The sequence below is a fragment of the Mustela nivalis genome, assembly GCF_964662115.1.
Source record: "Mustela nivalis genome assembly, chromosome: 10".
In the NCBI taxonomy this organism is placed as follows: Eukaryota; Metazoa; Chordata; class Mammalia; order Carnivora; family Mustelidae; genus Mustela; species Mustela nivalis.
Genome location: NC_139029.1, coordinates 12,841,386 through 12,860,602, shown reverse-complemented (window position 1 = coordinate 12,860,602; position 19,217 = coordinate 12,841,386). Strand labels below are relative to the sequence as shown.

The 19,217-nt window shown below is 53.0% G+C and overlaps 2 protein-coding genes across 6 annotated transcripts in view; one reads left to right on the top strand and one right to left on the bottom strand.

Moving 5' to 3' along the window:
• Positions 1-5,347: 5,347 nt before the first annotated feature.
• Positions 5,348-14,910, bottom strand: MRTO4 (MRT4 homolog, ribosome maturation factor). 2 transcript variants are annotated; one of them, XM_082684494.1, is made up of 8 exons: positions 14,630-14,910; positions 11,691-11,749; positions 10,375-10,478; positions 9,660-9,741; positions 9,414-9,481; positions 9,015-9,166; positions 8,547-8,623; positions 5,348-8,429 (listed from the first exon to the last, which is right to left on the bottom strand). In XM_082684494.1, the coding sequence occupies exons 1-8, from the start codon at positions 14,655-14,657 to the stop codon at positions 8,280-8,282; spliced, it is 720 nt and encodes a 239-aa protein (XP_082540620.1). In that variant the 5' UTR covers positions 14,658-14,910; the 3' UTR covers positions 5,348-8,279. The 2 variants fall into 2 exon arrangements, with proteins under 2 accessions (XP_082540620.1, XP_082540621.1); XM_082684495.1 differs by having other exon boundaries at positions 10,375-10,501; positions 14,630-14,674.
• The window catches only part of EMC1 (ER membrane protein complex subunit 1), a 25,590-nt gene continuing 21,256 nt past the window's right edge, over positions 14,884-19,217 (top strand). For 2 of the 4 annotated variants that reach the window (XM_082684461.1, XM_082684459.1), the window contains exons 1-2: positions 14,945-15,051; positions 18,479-18,603. In XM_082684461.1, coding sequence (XP_082540587.1) covers positions 14,954-15,051; positions 18,479-18,603 — 223 coding nt within the window. In that variant the 5' untranslated portion in view covers positions 14,945-14,953. Of the gene's footprint in view, positions 15,052-18,478; positions 18,604-19,217 lie in introns of all 4 variants that reach the window. The other 2 variants (XM_082684460.1, XM_082684458.1) reach the window with 2 other exon arrangements.

Below are 19,217 nucleotides of genomic sequence, written 5' to 3'. Positions count from 1 at the left end.
TTGAATTTGTAAATTCAAATTCCCTTCCGTCTAAAAAGACTTGCAGCAGAGCGCAAGTTTGCTACTCTGAATTCTACACCTCCGCTTGTCTGAGCAAAGTCTTTATTTTGCCTTCACGTTTGAACAGTATTTTCTTTTCTTTTTTTAAAAATTTTTAAAAAGATTTTATTTATTTATTTGACAGAGATCACAAGTAGGCAGAGAGGGAGGCAGAGAGAGGGGGGAAAACAGACTCCCTTGCTGAGCAGGAAGCCCAATTCGAGGCTTGATCCCAGAACCCTGGGATCATGACCTGAGCCGAAGGCAGAGGCTTTAACCCACTGAGCCACCCAGGTGCCCCTTGAACGGTATTTTCGCATGGGTATACGTGTTCCAAGTTGACGGTTCTTTGTCTTCAAACTTGACCCTGGCATTCCACTGGGACGCACGCTGGAGCCTTCGGCAAGTTCCATCGCAGTCTCCTCTGGGACCGCAGGGCGACGGGACAGCCCGAGCACCGCCGCCCCCCGCCCCCGCCTCCGTCCCAACCAAGGCTTCATTTTAGGTAGGAAAACCATCCCTGGGACGACCCCGGAACGATCCCGGGACCTCGGGACGATTCAGGGCGAGGCCGAGGGAGATGCGAGGCATGGCCGCGAGGCCCCTGGAGTCCCAGTACTCAGCTTTGGGGCTCGCTCGTAACCCTCGCACTGGAGCACCCTCCCGACCTGCGGCCGAGCCCCAGCTCACCTGCGAGGCAAGCGCGGGGTCCCGGAAGTCCGGCGAGGGGCGTGCTCGCAGCGGGGTCCGGGTGGGGAGGGAGAGTAGGGCGAAGGGGGAGGTGCGCACACTGCCCCGCCCCTCGGCGCTCCGCCCCCAGCCCCTGTGGGCGGGGCCCAAAGCCCCTCCTTAAAGCGGCGCCGGGGTCGCACTGGTTAGTGCTTCCCGCTCACCGCAGAGACCCCTGGGCTCTCGACCGCGGGCAGGACTGCCGGCTTCGGCCCCTCCAGGCCGCCGGCCTCCCCGCAGCCCTGTGGAACCCCTGCTCCTCAGGCCCCGTGCACGTGTCACTCCAGACAGCCAGACAGTGATTTGTCCTGAACTTCCTTTCCTCTCCTTTTCCCTTCCCAGAAGGTAGCCCAGGACCCTCCCTCTGCAACGTGCCACCCCAGGTCCAGTGTGGAACGACTTGGTTAGGTCTTCTAGGGGGCCCTGAAAGCAGGAATCTGGCGCTGTGCAGCCCCTACCTCCTTTCCTGCCCCTCGCAAGTGCCCCATGCGGACCTGATGTGCTGGAACCGTGCCCATACTGTCTTGGCATTACCATGCACAGCCCCGGATCAGACTTCGGAACCTGTGTGGGGATCTGCTTCCTCCTAGCTCTGGGTCCTAGACTTTGCTCTGTGGGGCTCCGGGTGCCATGCTCGGTGGGCAGGGCCTCAAGCTTCACGAGGGTGGTAGCGCCTGGGAGCCGCAGGAGCTCGGTGGGCGGGGTCGGGGGGTGGGGGCGGTGGGGTATCTAACTGCCCTCTGGGCTGGCCTCGGAGGTCCTCCGCGGGAAATTGACATGAAGCCACTCCACGGAGCTCTAACTCTAGAGAAGGCTGGGGAAGCCGGGAAGAGGGTGCACTTCTGGAGGGGCCAGTGAAGAAACCTCAGAAGAGGGAATGTTAGACATTGAAGAACTGGTTAGTTTGCCAGGAGGGCAGGCTGTTAGCGCTGTGGGCGTGGGCAGTGGGTGTGCCAAGGCAGAGAGATTTGGCAAGGCGCACGTGTTGGAGCAGACAGATGCAGCTAAGTGAAGGGATTGTATAAGGGCAGGCGAACCTCCACCACGAGTCTGATGCCATTTGCGAAGCTTCGGCAGTACCTAGCAGGTTCCTAGAGTTAGCAATGTTGGCTGTTACTGTTACAGTCTGGAGTAGTAATCCTAGTGTCACTAGCACCCGGCACGGTGTCTCCCTGGGGCTCTTCTCTCTCCTCTGCTAGAGTCTTGCTTGTCTTCTGTGATTCACAGCACGCAGGGTCTGGAACAATAAGACAATATATGCCTGCATCTCAGTGCCTGCCCTTTCTAGATCACCGGGCTGCTTCTCTGACCACTCTGGGTCTTATTTCTCAATGTCTTTTTCCCTCCTTCACTCCCCTCCTTCTGGTCAGAGCTAGTGGGGTCAAAGTCCTTAAACCTCAGATCCGAAGTTTGATTAACGTGAAGAAGAGACGGAGGAACGGGAACAATTCTAAGTGAGCCGTCCTCCAGCCTGCTCCTAAGTCTCAAGGAGCCAGGTGACTTGCCAAGGGCCAAGAGTGCAGGGAGAGCCGGATTTCACGGGGTGCTCTCAACGCCCTTCGCATTGGGTCTGTGGCCCTTCTCTTGCCTTGTGTACCCCCCGAACCTGGTGCCCTGGATCCCTGGAACTGCAAGCATGGTTCATCTGGCACCATGTTCTTTTCCAATGGTCTTTTGCCCTTGTCCTCGCCCTCTGGGATGAACTTCCCACCCTTCCCGGACTGGCAGCCTGTGACTTCCTCCCAGAGACCAAGATTCGGATTCCAGAGAAGGCCTTTCCTGAGCTTGCAGGGGGCCTTCTGCCTCTATGTCCCGGCTCTGCCAGCACCTGGTGCATATCCCTGCCTCACTTATTGTAATGCAGCAAAGACAGTGTGTCCTCGAGGGCAGTGATTGGCTGTTGGGTCTGCCAGTCATTGGTGCTGGGTAAATAGTCCATCATAGTGATGACCTTAGCAATGATGATAATGAACACGTCCATTCAAGTTCTGAGCAATCCTTGGGACCAGCCCACAAAATAGGTACCAACAGCACTACCAATTTATAGTTGAGAGGACTGAGGTTCAGAGAGGGTGAGTAACTTGGTCAAGGTCACAGAGCTAGTAGTGGCAGAGCTGGGATACCAACCCAGGTCTTTCTCTAAGTCATTACTCTAGACTTTTTTCAGTGTTTGGTTAACTGGCTTGCACTCTCATTTCACACCCCCCACCAAAGTGAAAATCGCCACCAAGGCCAAACAATTGGGTGAGAATTCACTGAAGCCTGACAGTCTCCGCGCCCAGCTGGAGACATCCCTGAGGCGGCTGCAGTGCCCCCAGGTAGATCTCTTTTACCTGCACCTGCCAGACCACGACACCCAGACACCCACGTGGAGGAGACGCTGTGTGCCTGACACCAGCTGCACCCCAGGAGGTGAGGCCAGCCTCAGCCTTCAGGAGAGTGGAGGCACCAGGGTCATCCCAGAGCAGAGCCAGGGACAGAACCCACTCCCAGGGTTCCCACCCCCATCTCCCCTTTGCAGTGTCCTGGGCCACGGTGGGTTCTGACCGAGTTCTCTCCCCTGCAGGGCAAGTTCATGGAGCTTGGCCTCTCCAACTATGCCTCCTGGGAGGTGGCCGAGATCTGCACCCTCTGCAGGAACAACGGCTGGATCCTGCCCACTGTGTACCAGGTGAGGGCCCGGGCCGCGGGGTTCTCCGGGCCCCTCCCACTGCCTCCTGTGCCCTCTCCATGGCAGCCTGTGGATGGCTCCCAGGGGCCGTGGGGATGACGTGCGAGCCCCTCGGCTTGACCAGCAGGCAGCTGCTGGCTCTGGGCCTGGCTTCTCCTTCCTGCTCGCACTTGCTGCTCAGGCCCTTCCTTCCTGCTCCCTGGCTGTGGGCATGAGCCTGGACAGCCTTCCCCTTCTCCCAGGAAGGGGTGAGTGCTCAGGGCTCACTTGGTGGGCTCGTCCCCTGGAAGCCTTTCCTGATGCCCCAGAGGAGCAGCTACCCCCCTCATTCATTCAGCAAATGCTTATACCCCTACTTGGTGTCAGACAGTGCTCCAGAGCTTACTAGTGGACTCTGATTGCCTCTTTTCTTGATGATACCTGTTGATGCTCTACCTTGCTATTAAAGCTCTCAGGAGGGCGCCTGGGTGGCTCAGTGGGTTAAGCCGCTGCCTTCGGCTCAGGTCATGATCTCAGGGTCCTGGGATCGAGTCCCACATTGGGCTCTCTGCTCGGCAGGGAGCCTGTTTCCTCCTCCTCTCTCTCTCTGCCTGCTTCTCTACTTACTTGTGATCTCTCTCTGTCAAATAAATAAATAAAATCTTTAAAAAAAAAAAAAGCTCTCAGGGCAGGGGACTTGTCCGGTTGGTGCGTGGATGGAAATTTCATGTCCAGCCCATGGCTGGTGCTCGGAGACGTTGGCTGAATGAATGAATGTTCTTTTCCACTAAGGATATGCTGATTGTTCAAGTCCTAGGATTGTTAGGGTCTGAACTGCAGGCTCTGCAAGGGAAGATTTGGGGTCCCTTCTTCTGAAATGTGTACACACTGCAGCTGGCCCTTCTACCCACAGGGAATGTACAACGCTACCACCCGGCAGGTGGAAACGGAGCTCTTCCTCTGCCTCAGGCACTTTGGACTGAGGTTCTACGCCTACAGCCCTTTGGCTGGTAGGGGCTGCTCGGCGGGCAGGCTCCCCCTGGGGTGGGAGGCCATTCCTGGCCCATCTCTGCCTCTTGCTGACACAGATGATGCCCGGCCCAGGGTCTGGGCAGCAGGGAGGGCTTTGAAGAGAGGCTGGGCTGTGTCCTCCATCCCTCCTGGGTTCTCCCCAACACCCCCACCAGTCCAGAACATCCTCTGGGAGCAGGGTGGGCCCATGGCTCTGATGGTGGTCTCCCCGCAGGGGGCCTGCTGACCGGCAAGTATGAGGACAAGGACGGGAATCAGCCCGTGGGCCGCTTCTTCGGGAATAACTGGGCTGAGATCTACAGGAATCGATGAGCCGGGGATGGGCTGCCTTGGGGCAAGAGGTGGTATAGGTCCTCTTAGTCTGAAATAGGGGGTTTCTGGGGCTGTTTTCTGAGAGCCAGCGCCTCCTCTTGGTGCTCAGACTTAGGTCCCTGCTTTCCCAAGGGCTTTACCAACATCCCCACACCCTGAGTATTGTGTGTCTCTGGAGAATGTTTAGGAGCCTGGATTGGGAATGAGGATCCCTGGGCCTTCTCAGAGCTCCACGAGTCTTTCCGGGGAAGCGCTCACCCCCTGAGCACTTGGGGGCATGGGAGGGGGTACCCTTGGATCAGGACTCTGGAAAGCTGACCCTTCCCGTCAGGCAAAGGATCTAAGTTATGTAAACTCTTGGCGGGGACACTGTTCTCAGTGTCTACAGTTACAGCTGAACAGCTGTTGGAATCAGCCTTCTTCCCTTCTCTACTTTGTAAAATGTAGAAATGCTATCAGAACAATACGGGCCCGTGGCTCAAAGCAACCTCTTGCCAAGTTGTACAGTCAGAGGTGATGATTTAAACTCTTCTGGCTCTTTCCCTCTGGGCTCTCCTGCGAGCTCTCCAAAGTGCACACTTTATCACTGTTCATTTATCAACTTTATTTTTTAAAACGTTGTACTTATCTCCACCCAGTGTGGAGCTGGAACTCATAACCCCGAGATGCAGTCATAGGCTCTTCCAGCTGAGCCTGCCGGCGCCCCTCCTTTTGCAGATTTAGATGGCCTCCATGGACTCCCTGGCAAGCTTCTAACCTGTTTATAGAGGGCGAGTCTCCACAGTTAATTTCTGTGTGTAATTTATTTGCCTTGTTCCACGCCCTGCCCTGGGAGGAGGGCGAGAAGCAAGTTTTGTGCAAGTCTCCAATGTTAGTCTTGTTGAAATGGCCAAGGACATTTTAAAGCAGGGTAGTGTCTGTGGGTGTCTGTTTGGATCACCTCGCGTGCGCTGCTGTGATTTCAGTCCTAATCCGGCACCCCATCCCTTCCACAATTTCTGATCTTCCTGGCCAGGCGTCCAGGTTTGGGAACCATTGCCCCAAGCAGTATTCTCAATTTCTTACCACCACCACCGGGGCCTGCCTTCACCCTGGAGAATGGAGGTCTGATGGTTTTGACCTTGACCAGTCTTCATAGTTTACAAGGCTTGCCCGCCATCAGGTCCATTATCTCCTTTACATTTTGCACTGCAAGGGGCTAGCCTGGGGCATCCGCTGTCCTCCCTGAGCCGGTAGGAGAGATGGAGGCAGGTGGCTTCAGCCAGGATTTGTTGCGGGTCCAGGAACAGGAGGCACGCTGGTGTGGTGCTTTGGCTGTTCCTGGGTCCTGATCTCGGGGGCTTGGTTGTTCACATGCGGTGAGCGTGAGAATTGCATGCATCCCGCCCACTGCATCCCCTCGACCCCCCTCACTGGACTGAAAATGTGGGTGAGGGGCTGGAAATCCACCTGCATTCTCAGAGGACGCCGGTTCCGGGGGGCCTCAGGGACCGGGGTGGGACATCTGCCCTGGAGAGACCTCATAGCACTGACTGCTGTACCTCCAGTGCCCCCTGCCCAGCTTCTGGAAGAAGCAGCACTTTGAAGCCATCGCCCTGGTGGAGAAGGCCCTACAGGCCGCATAAGGTGGCAGCGCGCCCAGCATGACCTCGGCCGCCCTCCGGTGGCTGCACCACCACTCCCGGTGCAGCCCGCGTCCCAGAGGAGCGGCTTTTCCCTGTGGTGGGGCCAAGGAGAACATGGAAGAAGGGAGAGTGCTACACAATTACTCAATAGTCTGAGAGGACACCTTTTCTTTTGGTATTTCCCCATGCTAATTCCCCGGGGAAGTTTCATTCAGTGCCCCTGTTAGGAACAGCCCTGGCCCTATGAAGCGTGGTTTTTCCAACTTCCCAGATAAGGAAGCGATTTCAGAGGCGCTTAGGGCCCCGCAGCTACACCAGACAGGGCACCAGCACCAAGTGGACTCTGAAAAACTTACATTTTTTAAACCACTAGCCTTTGTTCCGCACCAGGCCGCACACTTGCTGAGTTGGGCTCTGTGCCCGGCAGGGCTTCCCTCTCTGCTGTCCTATGCTTCACCCACACCTTCCTCCGGCCCCAGCATGATCGACTTCTGGGGGCTCCCTTTTCCACAGCTGTTCAGGGCCGGGCCTGATGCAAATATTACACAAAATTTTAATTCCTGCAAAATTAAGGATGTTTGCAGTTTGGGGCCGTCAAGTGACTACCCCAGGTTCACCCAGCTGTGGAAGGGCACAGGGGAGTGGCTCTGCACTCACGGTTGCCCGCTGGGGAGTCTGTAGAGGCTGGGCTTTCAAGCTATTTGAAGGCCATATAAATTCTGGAATAACATAGGGTATAAGTAGACATCTGAGCCCGGTCCCGGCAGGGGCAGGGTGGGAAGGGCGGGCATGTGGCAGGAGTCACAGCTGGCTGTCTCCCCTTGCAGGGCGCCCACGGGGACGCGGTCATCCTGGGCATGTCCAGCGTGGAGCAGCTGGCACAGAATTTGGCTGCGACTGAGGAAGGGCCCCTGGAGCTGGCCGTGGTGCAGGCCTTCGACCGAGCCTGGCACCTGGTCGCCCACGAATGTCCCAACTACTTCCGCTAGGGCCAGTCCTGACTTGAGATGGCAGAGGGCCTCCTCCCTCTGTCACTCTTTGACCTTCTCACCCTGGGCCTTAAATGGCTTTATTTGGCCTGGGCTGTTCTCCAGTCCCCATTCACGAGCTGTTTATTTCCTCCACTGCTGCAGCGCTCCACCCACCAGCTCTGCCTGCAGCCTTGGGCTCGTCCTTCCCAAGGGCTTGCGGGGAGGGGGCAGGAGCACAGGCTTCCTGGCCGCCCTCTGGAATCCAGCCCGACCTCTGGATGTGGCAGCTGGCAGTGGCCCTCACTCTCACACATAAGAGCTGGGTGCCCTGAAGGTTTTCTCTCATTCTGAGCTCCTTTCACAAAGAACAACTTGGGCAAAAACTACCACTGAGTCACTCCCAAGAATAAAAGTTCCCAGAATGCTGTGGAACAGTTTTCATATCTGCTCTGGGTTTCAGCAGTGGCTTTACTCTTAGTGAAAGTGTCCTGCCTTGTCATTAGACCCCTAGCCCTGGTTCGGGATGGGGTGGGGATGGAGGTAGAGAAAGAAAGAGGTAGGAAGAGTAGCCAGGGTTCCTCTATTCCTTGACAAACCCGTTTCCAGGAGGGGCACAAGGGCCAGAATAGAGAAGCCCTAGCTCCAGTAGTGGCCCCCATGTCCCCAGCCATCATGCAGGAGGTCCCCAGCCATTATGTGGGAGGCCGTGCTGGAAGCTGGCTCCAAGTTAACGAAAGGCACCCAGGGAGTCCAAACAAAAGCTCAAAGCGAAGGCCTTTTTTCCTAGAAAAAGTCCTCTCTGCTGTCCACAGGAGCTCCCCGCAGACAGTTTTATTGCTTACAAAAAAGCAGTCCATCCCTCGTGCCCTCCCTGCCGTTCGGCCAGCGGGATGGCGGTCCCACAGTCCGGCCAAGTGTCCGTCAGCCGTCGTCCTCCCCCTCTGATTCTTCTGCTGATTCGGACGCACTCTCGGGCAAGTCATCTCCCATCTGCTGGAAACTTCCGGACTGTGCATCCCACATGTATTTGATGGTGACCTTGAATTCAGCCATCTCATACCCGAAAAGCTTCTGTAAGGGACACATAAAAGGAACCAATGGTCAGGAGGAGCAAGGGTGACGTGAGGGGGTCCCTGGGGCTACAGTGCACAGACTGTGGCTGGGCGGAGGGGTGGGGGGCAGACTCACCAGCACGCGGGCCTGCTCTGGGGTCAGCACATCGCCCTCCTTGCACACCTCGTGGTCGGACAGCAGGGTCACCACACCTACAGAGAAAGGGACCTCACACGGTGACTTCTGCGGAGGCCCATGCACCGCTCTCTGCCTGCTGCCCAGAGCTGGGAGGGAGCTAGTTAGGCCCCCGTCCCCCCCAGCACACTCAGGCTAAAGCTGCAAGTGCTCAGCTGCCCAGGAGGGTCTGCGGGGACCCGCCCTCTCCCTTTGGGGAGGGAGACCTACACGACAGCCTCCCTCAAGTCCCTTAGCTGCTGTGTTCTGGCTGCGAGTTACTGTCCACTCTCGTTCGGACGTGAGAAAACAGAGGCTGGCAGAAAGAAGCCGCTCAGCCACAGAGGCCAGAGTGGGTCTGTCGGGTGTGGGAGCTTGTGCTCCCGGCAGCTAAGCTGGGAACCTTCAGCTCCAGGGACGTCCCCCTACCTCTCTTGAGGGTGGTGGGCAGGCCCAGCTGCCTCAGCTGTGGCTCCATGGAGTGGGGGAACTGCTCCAGGGGCCCTGGGTCCAGGGTCACAGTGAAAGTTGCTTTGTTTCCGGCTCGAGCGAAGTCCATTTCCGCGTATTTCGTAAACCACCTCAGGAAAAGACAAGTGGCAGGAGGGGAGGTTCCTGACTGGCCCAGCCGCAGAGCACGAAGTCAGGCTCCCCCGGCCTCGCCTCCCCGCCCGTGTGGGCTGCTGACCGGCAGGCCGCCTGGAGCGCGGTGCCGCAGGGAACCAGGACTCAGGAGCAGTGTTCCAGGAACCCATTTTTACTTGATACCTCCGTATAGTACAGTGTACCCTGATTACTCCTTCCCTCCTAGTCCTCAAAAACACTTACTCATTCACTTCCTCCTTGGTGCGGTTGGTGAAAAGGAGACCGACCTCACCCCTTAACTTCTTGCTGACCTACAGAACAAAAGGAGGGTTGGCCCAGTCCCATTAGACATCTGGCAAAACCTGCAAATATTTTTGGTTGGTGTCACTACTCTGGGCCTGGGGATTAAAGGAGGCCTGAGCTTTAAGCTTTAAACCAAGCTTTACGCTCTCCCCGATCCCTCCACCAGTGAGACGGCCAGAAACTCACCTGATGTAGGTTGTCTTTGTACTCGTCAGCTGGGCTTCGACCCAAGGCCACCATCATCACCTTGTTTTTGCCAAAGAACATCCTAGAGAGAAAAGAGGTCTGTGAAGGAAGTGCTCCCCCCCCCGCCCACCATTAGGTGCAGACCTGCTCAGTCCCTGGGAGCCTGACCTCGGGCCCAGGCTCTTCTGCAGCAGGAGGCTTGGCCAGAGGTTCCTACATCTTCCATGCCTACAGATCCCCAACATTCACAGTATTTCATCTACTGGCCCACTGTGAGCATTACGTGACCCCCTAGGCCCCCCAATCTGGATGTATGGAAGAGGCACATTCACCAGTTCGCAACAGTCCTTACTCGTACCATCACAGGCGCAGCCCAAGGACAGGCGGCTCACACAGCCTGCTCTAGGGTCACTGTGTGGATTTTGAGTACACGCCGACACTCTAAAACTGATGGGATGTTCCTGAAGGGCCCAGACTCCAGGGGTAAGGGAGCCCCTTCTGAGGGATTATTGCTCAAACATTTCCTGAGCAACTACCCAGTCCTGCCCCCAAGGAGCTCAATGCAAGAACAGTTTAATAGCTAAAAAATGCCTCTGGAAGGTGTGATGCTTTGTCCTCATTACGGTGGTATCTGTGTGACCGAGGTACCAAGGGTCAGTAACCAGCCCTGTGCTTGAGAGCACCCAGGCTCCTCCGCACAGGAAGGCCTGCTCACCGGCTGTGCTTCCAGGCGCTCCGGATGTCCTTCAGCTTGCTGTTCCTCATGTTGGCCACGGAGAAGAGGAAAAGGTACTTGTACGTGTCCACACATTTCCGAAGCTGTGGGACAATTCAATGGAGTTCTGGAGTTCAAGGGGCAGCACAGGTTGGACCTCAGATGGGGAAGAATCTGGTCTAGGTCCCTAACGGCTGTGGAAGTTCAGAGCTGGAGGCATCTAATCTGGTTGTTTCCTCCTTACTTCTGTTACTGAAGCCAAGATCATGGACTCCAGGGACTCCCCTGTGGCAAAGCAGGTGTGATCTCAAGGTGCAGGTAAGCTGCGACCCCCATGGCCTTCAGGTTTCTGACTTCTCTGCAGCCAGTAGTGGAACGGATCTCTTTGCTTTCCCCATTAACTGACAACCCAGGAAGAGCCATGCTTGGAACACTCGACAAATGAAAATATATAAATCCTCATTCTTTACTGACGGGGAGGAGGCTCATCCGCCCTGCTCTGCCCACACTGCTGGCTGCAGCCATGAAGACGTGGCCTCAAGGAAAAGGCATCATTGTGCTGGAGGAGGCTCCCCTCTCACCCAGCCTGCAGCAGTGCACCAGTGGGCTGGTGCACCCACTCACATCTGATAACCCGTACTATTATTTTTTTAAAGTAAGCTCTACTTTACATGGGACTTGAACTTAGGACCCCGAGACCAAGAGCCCCACGCTCTACCAACTGAGCCAGCCAGGTGCCCCGTATAACTCCACGGCTTTCTGACACTGGCCAGGCCACCAAAGCTCTCTAAGCGGCCGTGACCTAGCTGCGAAAGAGCGCGAACTCCTCCCAGGAACCCTGAAATGATGGAGCGGGACAGCACATGGAGTACTTCGTGGGGTGCACAGCTCTGTCAAAGCTGGAAACCGTTACTATGTGAGGTTTTTGTTTTTTTTTTTTAAAAAAAAAAAGAAAAAGAAAAAGAAAAAGATTTTATTTATTTATTTGACAGAGATCACAAGTAGGCAGAGAGGCAGGCAGGGAGAGGAAGGGAAGCAGACTCCCTGCCCAACAGAGAGCCCGATGCAGGGCTCGATACCAGGACCCTGGGATCATGACCCGAGCTGAAGGCAGAGGCTTAACCCACTGAGCCACCCAGGCGCCCCACTATGCGAGTTTTTATTGGTGCTGCCGCTGGAGGAAAAAGGACGGAACCAGCATCTCATGGTGGCGGTTTTTTCTTTCTTTTAAAAACAGCGGTTTCCCTGTCAGCTCTCTAGCCACCTTTTATAAACCAAATACAAAGTCTGGAACAAGAAAAAGAATGAGCTCTTACCTCTTCTATCAGGTTCTGTTTCAGTTCTAAGCCTTTCTTGGCAGTTTTGGTTAAGGAAACTGAAACAAAGAAGAAAAAGAGAGGGGATGAGAGACAAAGCCAGAGGCCCTGCAGGCTCATTTCTACCTCCCCTTCGGTAGCTCAGCTGGACCAAGCCAGTGTGAGGCGAGGCAAGGCAAGGCTGTGTCTTCCCAGGGTCCTCAGAGCGCCTTCTCTAGTGTTCCTGAGCCTGGGGCTCCCCTGACGTATTTCCTATTACTCAGACAAACCAGGTGTTCCTGCGCCCCTCTTAGGCTAAACTAAAATCCCTACTGAGGTATGGGGGCAGGGCTCGTTCCTGTTCTTGGGAGTGCTTTCAGTGGCTGGCTCAGGCGGGTCCCTTTCTGCTCTCCATCATAGTGCACAGAGAAAACCTTTGGTGGCCTCAGCTGTGGAATAATGAATCTGGGGAGTCTACATCTTCTACCACAAACTATTTCACAGTTTGGATTCACAGATAAAGCAGTGCCTCTGGGGAGGGCAAGCACCTCTACCCAATGCTGGGACTCAATTTCCTCTTACCCATTTGCCAGATCTCACCAGAGCTTCCTCTACAGAACCCAATCATTCCACAAACATTTAACAGAGCTTCGGATGCAAAGCCACGTAGCCCCCTAGTCACGGGTCCGTTCTTACTCATCCTGCCTGGCACTCACAAGGAACATATACAGAATGGTAATCTCACTAGTCAGGGCAAGGGCAGCACGGGAGGGGAAACAGAATGTCCTTGTCCATTTTCCACCACTTCCACTGCTGCAACTGTGGACCACGCGGGTGTGACCCTCTCAGATTGCTGCGGGCCTCCTTCCTTCCAACTCTGCCTTCTCTCCCCACCTTCCCTAGTCTATTATCAACAAGACAACTAAGGTGATTTTTAAAAAAAATTTTCAGAGTGGGAGAGGTGGGGGCAGGAACAGATAAAAGGGAGACTATTTTTTAAAAATTTTAAAGAAGATATTTCTTTTTAATTTATTTGACAGAGAAAGAAAGAGACCACAAGTAGGCAGAGAGGCAGGCGGGGGCGAGGGGCAGGCTCCCTACTGAGCAGACAGCTCAATGTGGGGCTTGATCCCAGGACACTGATATCATGACCCAAGCCAAAGGCAGAGGCTTAATCCACTGAGCCACCCAGGCGCCCCACAGAGAGAACCTCTTAAGCAGGCTCCACCCCCAGCACAGATCCTGAAGGGGGACTCAATCCAAGGATCCTAAGATCATGACCTGAGCCATTACCAAGAGTCTGACACTCAACTGACTGAGCTGTCCAGCTGCCCCTAGGGTGATCTCCTAAAAGTTAAACCATGTTGGGGGTCAGTCAGGTAAGCATCTGACTTTGGCTCAGGTCATGATCTCAGGGTCCTGGGATTGAGCCCTGTGTCTGGCTCCCTGCCCAGCATGGAGCCTGCTTGTCCTTCTCACCCCTGCTTCTCCCCCTGCTCGTGTTCTCTCTCTCAAATAAGTAGTATCTTACACAAGCAGGGGGAATGGGCGAGGGAGAAGCAGGGAGCCTGATTCAGGGCTCAATTCCAGGACCCTGGGATCATGACCTGAGCTGAAGGCAGACACTTAATAAATGAACCAATGAAGCGCCCTGCAGATAAATAAAACCTTAAAAAAAAAAAAAAAAAAAGAAAGAAAAGTTAAACCACGTTACCTCTCTGCTCAAACTCTCGGATATCTACCCAGCGCACCTGGGTGTGAAAGCCAAGTCCTTGGGAAGGTTTATGAAGCCCCGACCACTCCCCTTTCTTTGCATATTCTGCTCCAGCCACACTGGCTTCTCGTCCCAGAACACGTCAAAGGTGCTCTCATTACAGCCCCTTTGCACTTTATCTTCCCTCTCCTCGGAACACTATGGTCTGGGGTAACTCCACGATGGCGCGCTTCCTTTCTTTAGGTTTCTGCTTATTTGTCAACTCATCAGATACCTTCTTTGGTTGCACTAAACTAAATAACACCACTTCCTTTTTTTTTTTTTTTTAAAGATTGTATTTATTTATTTGACAGACAGAGGTCACAAGTAGGCAGAGAGGCAGGCAGAGAGGGAAGGGGAAGCAGGCTCTCCGCTGAGCAGAGGGCCCCATGCGGGCCTAGATCCCAGGTCCCTGGGATAATGAGCTGAGCCGAAGGCAGAGGCTTTAACCCACTGAGCCGCCCAGGCGCCCCAATAACACCACTTCTTTATCTCACTTTTAGTCTATGAAACTCATTATGATCTGACTTGATTCGACTTCTGGTGTTTGGGGGCGGGTATTTTCTCCATGACTAAAACATTAAGCTCTAGACTTTCCTTGCTGTAACTGCTGTATCCTCCCCCCACCGCCACCGCCTACGGTGCCAGGTCCCTAAATATCTGTTCAGTGACTACTAGCAAGAGTCTAGGCGAGAGAGACACTACCACACAGTAAAGGAATTCAGGAATGGCCTCTTACGAAGCGCCTTATGAACTGGCAACTGAGACAGACCCAACCACATAAGATCTAAGCATAAGCATGCCAGGCAGAAACACTGCAAGCGAAAGGACCAGAGCTGGGACTAAGCCTGTCCTAAAGGAAAGGCGGCCACAGTGGAGGGAGCGCAGAGAGCTAAGAGAGAGGGGCTGAGGCGGGAAAGATGGGCCAAGGCGAGATCGGGCACGGCCTGGGGGCTCAGAAGCTGTTTTCCGGCCCAGTAAGCCTCGGAAGGGCAACCGAGGCCCGGAACTCTCTGCTCCCCTGACCGGACCAGGCTCCAACCCCCTCCGGTGCGCCTGCGGCCGCGAAGCCCTCTCCCAGTTCGCAGAGAGCCCGCGGACTTCTCGCGGACGCCCCGGCATCTCACTTGGTACCCCACAAGCCCCCACCGAAGCGGGCAGCTTGCCGGCGGAGCTGCCCACCGGGTCTCGAAGCCCCTTCGCTCACCTTTCTTGTCACGCTTGGATTTGGGCATCGCGTCGCAGGCACATGCGGCAGAAGGCGGTGCTGACTGCTAGGACCCCGGCGGCGCGAGGGCTTCTGGGACGGCCCTCCGGGGCTGCCCCCTCGAGTGCCTGATCCAATCCGCGCCGAAGCCCGCCTCTCCCCGCCCGGCCGTCTCCAGGGCGACTCCCCGCCCGCTGGGGGGCCTCCGAGTCCAGAGCTCCCCGGCGAGGGCTTCTCGTGAGATCCCACCTCTATGGTCTGCGGAGGCGGAGCTTGAGGCCGGGTGCATGACGGGCCGGCGGTGGACCGGCCCAGGCTCCCATCATGGCGGCGTCGGTGGCGGCTCTTCGGTTCTGGCTTTGGGCTGCGCTGCTTGTCCTTGCGGCAGCAGTCTACGAAGACCAAGTGGGCAAGTTCGATTGGTGCGTGCGTGTGGGGCCTGTTCGGGAAACGTGTGGCTTTTTTCTCAGTACCAGCCTTGTGCCTGCTACAGGGAGGACGGGGTGACAGGCAGCAGAACCGGCTGCAGAGCTTGTGGGGCCCATTGCAAAATGAAAGTGTGGGACCCCGGGTTCAAAAGTTAAAGAGTTTTAAGGTACCACAACAGGGCATTAAATGAAGCGTCAGGGGCGCTCCTAAGCCAGTCTCCATGTGACAGGTTGCGGGTTCGTGAAGCGGGCCCTGGCATTCAAGCATGCTTGGGGTTCTGGCCAGAGGTCACTGTTCCTTCTCTCCCGTCAGGGCCTGTTTCTGTGACTGTCAGGTTTCTGATCTGCTGGGTGTCGGGGTCGACAGCCCCTCAGTGAACTCTCGTTCTTCCTCGAATTGGCATCTCTTGGGTATGTGAACAGGAGTTTGGGTCTTACCCTGGGTCCTAAAACTTGTACCATTTCTCCTCTTTCAGCCCAGCTCGGCCCTGGGCCTAGAACAAGTCCAGGAAGTCTCACATCTGCCGGGAGGTACCGTTCATAGAGATGCCAGTTACTTAATTCACGTACTCAGTTTTTCCTCTCTACCGCCCCCTTCCTTAAGACCCTGCAATTAAGGTGTACTCTCCTTGGAGGCTAAATTTTGGCACTTAGGGTTTGTGTGACTTGGGAAGGTGACTTAACCACTCTGTGCCAAGGTTTCTTCATCTGTAAAATGGGTTTATTAATGGTTCATTATTCCCTACAGCACTTGTAAGGATGAATGAGATCATTCTTTTAAGTTCGCACTATGTCTGGCTCATTGAGTACAGTTACTGTTACCCATTGTTTTTATTTTTCAGAGAACAGTTTATTCTTCAGAGCCTAGCTCAGGTACCTCCTCCTCTGTGAAGTGTTTTCTGTGTCATATACATTGATTCACATATTTGTTGCTTGCCTGCAGTAGGCCAGCAGTTGTTCTAGGTGTTGTGGATAGATAAGAAGGAGCTCAGTCTAGTGGGGGCAGATGGATATGTATGTGATAGACAATGTGATAAATGCAACATAAGCCATATTTTTAATTAGGCAAATGCTCACAATGTAACATGCATATTACACATATACAGTCTATATGCCTATGTGGTATGACTCCAACTTAGCAGAATACTAGGTATATATAATTTACAAATAGAAAAACAAACAAGGAAATATCCTGAATCATTACAAAATTTTTATGGTGGTGGTATTTTAGGCATTTTAAATTTTAAAAAATACTTTTGTGTATTTTTCATATTTTCTACAATGAGAAGGGACTACTTTAATTCTTCTTCCCCCCTCTTTTTTTTTTAAAAGAATTTATTTATTTATTTGACAGAGATCACAAGTAGGCAGAGAGCCAGACAGAGAGAGAGAGAGAGAGAAGAGGAAGCAGACTCCCCACCAAGAAGAGAGCCTGACGCGGGACTCGATCCCAGGACCCTGAGATCATGACCCGAGCCGAAGGCAGAGGCTTAACCCACTCACTGAGCCACCCAGGCGCCCCATTCCTTTTTTTTTTTTTTTTTTTTTTGAGAATGCAAGCAGGGAAGGGACAAAGGGAGAGGGACAGAGAGAGAGAGAATCCTAAGCAGGTTCCATGCTAAGTGACACAGGGCTTGATCTCACAACCCTGAGATCATGACCTGAGCTCAAATCAGGAGTCGGCTGCTTAATTGACTGAGCCACCCAAGCACCCCAAGCAGGCATTACTTTTACAGTCGCGATGAAAGATAACAATATTTTAAAAGAGAGTATGAGACTTGGAGTCAGAAGGTCTTAGTCTTGTTTTCTATTTCTGACCATAATTACTTGACTCCACCAGACCTTAGTTTACTTACCTGTAAAACGAGTGATAATTTTTCCTTGTAAAATAAAGTAATAACATTCGTCTTATGCATTTCTTAGTGTTCAGTGGATATAGCATGAATTAAGTATGCAAAAATACAGATAGAAACTGTTGAATGTCATATAAGCCTATTCTCTACTCTCTGCTTAGTTTTTTCCCTTTTTTTTTTTTTAAAGATTTTATTTATTTATTTGACAGTCAAAGATCACAAGTAGACAGAGAGGCAGGCAGAGAGAGAGGGAGAAGCATGCTCCCTGCCTAGCAGAGAGCCCGATGCAGGGCTTGATCCCAGGACTCTGGGACCATGATCTGAGCTGAAGGCAGAGGCTTTAACCCACTGAGCCACCCAGGAGCACCCCCCCCTTTTTTTAATCAGACCAAACAACATCACAAGAGAAATCTTGTGTAAATGCCACATGTGTTTAGTTTGCTGGAGAGGAGAGTACTTTTTCCTTAACAGCAATGTGCAAGCAACTCCTGTGTACTTGGTAGTGTGCCATGCAAAGCTAATTATATTCCCTTTATGCTTAGAGAAGGGCACTGAAATTGATGAGATATATTCCAAGGAAAGTATGAGTAATGAGTCAAATGGATCCTGAACATGCAGTGGGCTCAAAAAGGCTATAGAAGGGCACCTGGGTGGCTCAGTGGGTTAAGCCTCTGCCTTCAGCTCAGGTCATGATCTCAGGGTCTTGGGATCAGGCCCCGCATTGGGCTCTTTGCTTGGCAGGGAACCTGCTTCCCCCTCTTTCTCTCTGCCTGCCTCTCTGCCAACTTGTGATCTCTCTCTCTCTGTCAAATAAATAAATTGTAAAAAAAAAAAAAAAAGAAAAAGAAAAGACTGTAGAAAACAGAAGCCTAACCCAGTTTTATTGGAAAATTTGCATGATTTTTTTTCTCCAGGGGTCCATGAAAACAGAAGGGCAGTTGGATTGTTTGTTTGTGGACATTAGGCTTTGTGTCTCTTCTCTCACGTAATAGTCCCACTATTAATGAATACAGAGAGGTCTAATGTTTGTTCCAGTGGGATTTAGGCCAGGTGTTCTTTTGGGTGGCACTTGAGATAATATGTGCTTGCATTTAGAAGTAAGACTTGTGGGGGTACTCAGGTGGTACTCGGGTGGCTCAGTCAGTTAAGTGTCTGTCTTCAGCTCAGGTCATGAACTCTGGGTCCTGGAATGGAGCCCCGTGTTGAGCTCTGCACTCAGCACGGAGTCTGCTTGTTCATCTCTCTCTACCCCTCCCCCTGCTCACTTTTGCTTTCTCTCTCAAATAAATAAATACATAAAATCTTTAAAAAAACAAAAAAGTAAGTCTTATGCTTCTTATCTCTTAGGGTGTATTCTCTCTTCTTGTTCCCTTGCCTTCTGACTATGTTGCATAGAAATCTTGCTTTTGGTCAAATCTCCTCATTAACAGACATTCCTCACATGCCCTAAGATAGGTAGTTTGGTGATAACATTGTGTGTTGGTGCAGTGGTCTTTTCCCACGACGTTTTGTGCAGTGACGATTTGGGCCCCTCACATTCTCACATTTCCCTGTCCTCTCTTCCTCAGGAGACAGCAGTATGTCGGGAAGCTCAAGTTTGCCTCCTTGGAATTTTCCCCTGGATCCAAGAAACTGGTTGTGGCTACAGAGAAGAATGTGATTGCAGCATTAAATTCTCGGACCGGAGAGATCTGTGAGTGACCTGTGTGGGGCGCTTATCTTGGGATGGAATGACTGACCATAGTGAATCCAGAATGGACTGTGGCTTGTGTAGTCTTCTTGGCTGCTTACGTGTTCGGGGCAGGTTGGCTGAAAGATGTCTCTTACTGAATTCTGATACTTGTTTTGCAGTTGTGTTGTCTTTGAACAGGAACTGTTTTCCTATAACTGGTGTTTTTAGTTTAGACCCTCAGGCTGAGTCCTGACAGTTCTTAGGTTAAGATGTTATTTTGAAATATTTTTCTATTTCTGTTTTCTATTCTGCAGTAAAGATTTGGATGCCCCATTTAAGTTACTTATGCTGCTTTTGTGGATGTTTTTGGGGACCAAAATTATGGAAATAAGATTTACGATCACCGTTTTTCTTGTGAATCATAGAGATTCTGTTAATTTTGTCCTTCATTTATATGTTTGGGGTGGTAGGGAGTATGGGAAGTGAGGAGTTCAGACTGGGACAGGAATGGCTCCTCTCAAACCTTCCTCCCCTCATTACCCAGTGAGTGAGTGGATCATTGCTGGTTAGCTGTAATCCTTCTCTCCCTTGAAATAAAATTAGATACCACTGTGCAAACAAAGACCTCTTCCAGT

Coding starts and splice junctions, on each gene's coding strand:
- MRTO4 (XM_082684494.1), bottom strand. CDS start 14,657: ATGCCCAAATCCAAGCGTGACAAGAAAG. Junction 9,742..10,374: donor AGCGCCTGGAAGCACAGCCG/GTGAGCAGGCCT, acceptor TTTTCTCTCTAG/GATGTTCTTTGGCAAAAACA. Junction 9,167..9,413: donor ACCAAGGAGGAAGTGAATGA/GTAAGTGTTTTT, acceptor TCTTTTCCTGAG/GTGGTTTACGAAATACGCGG.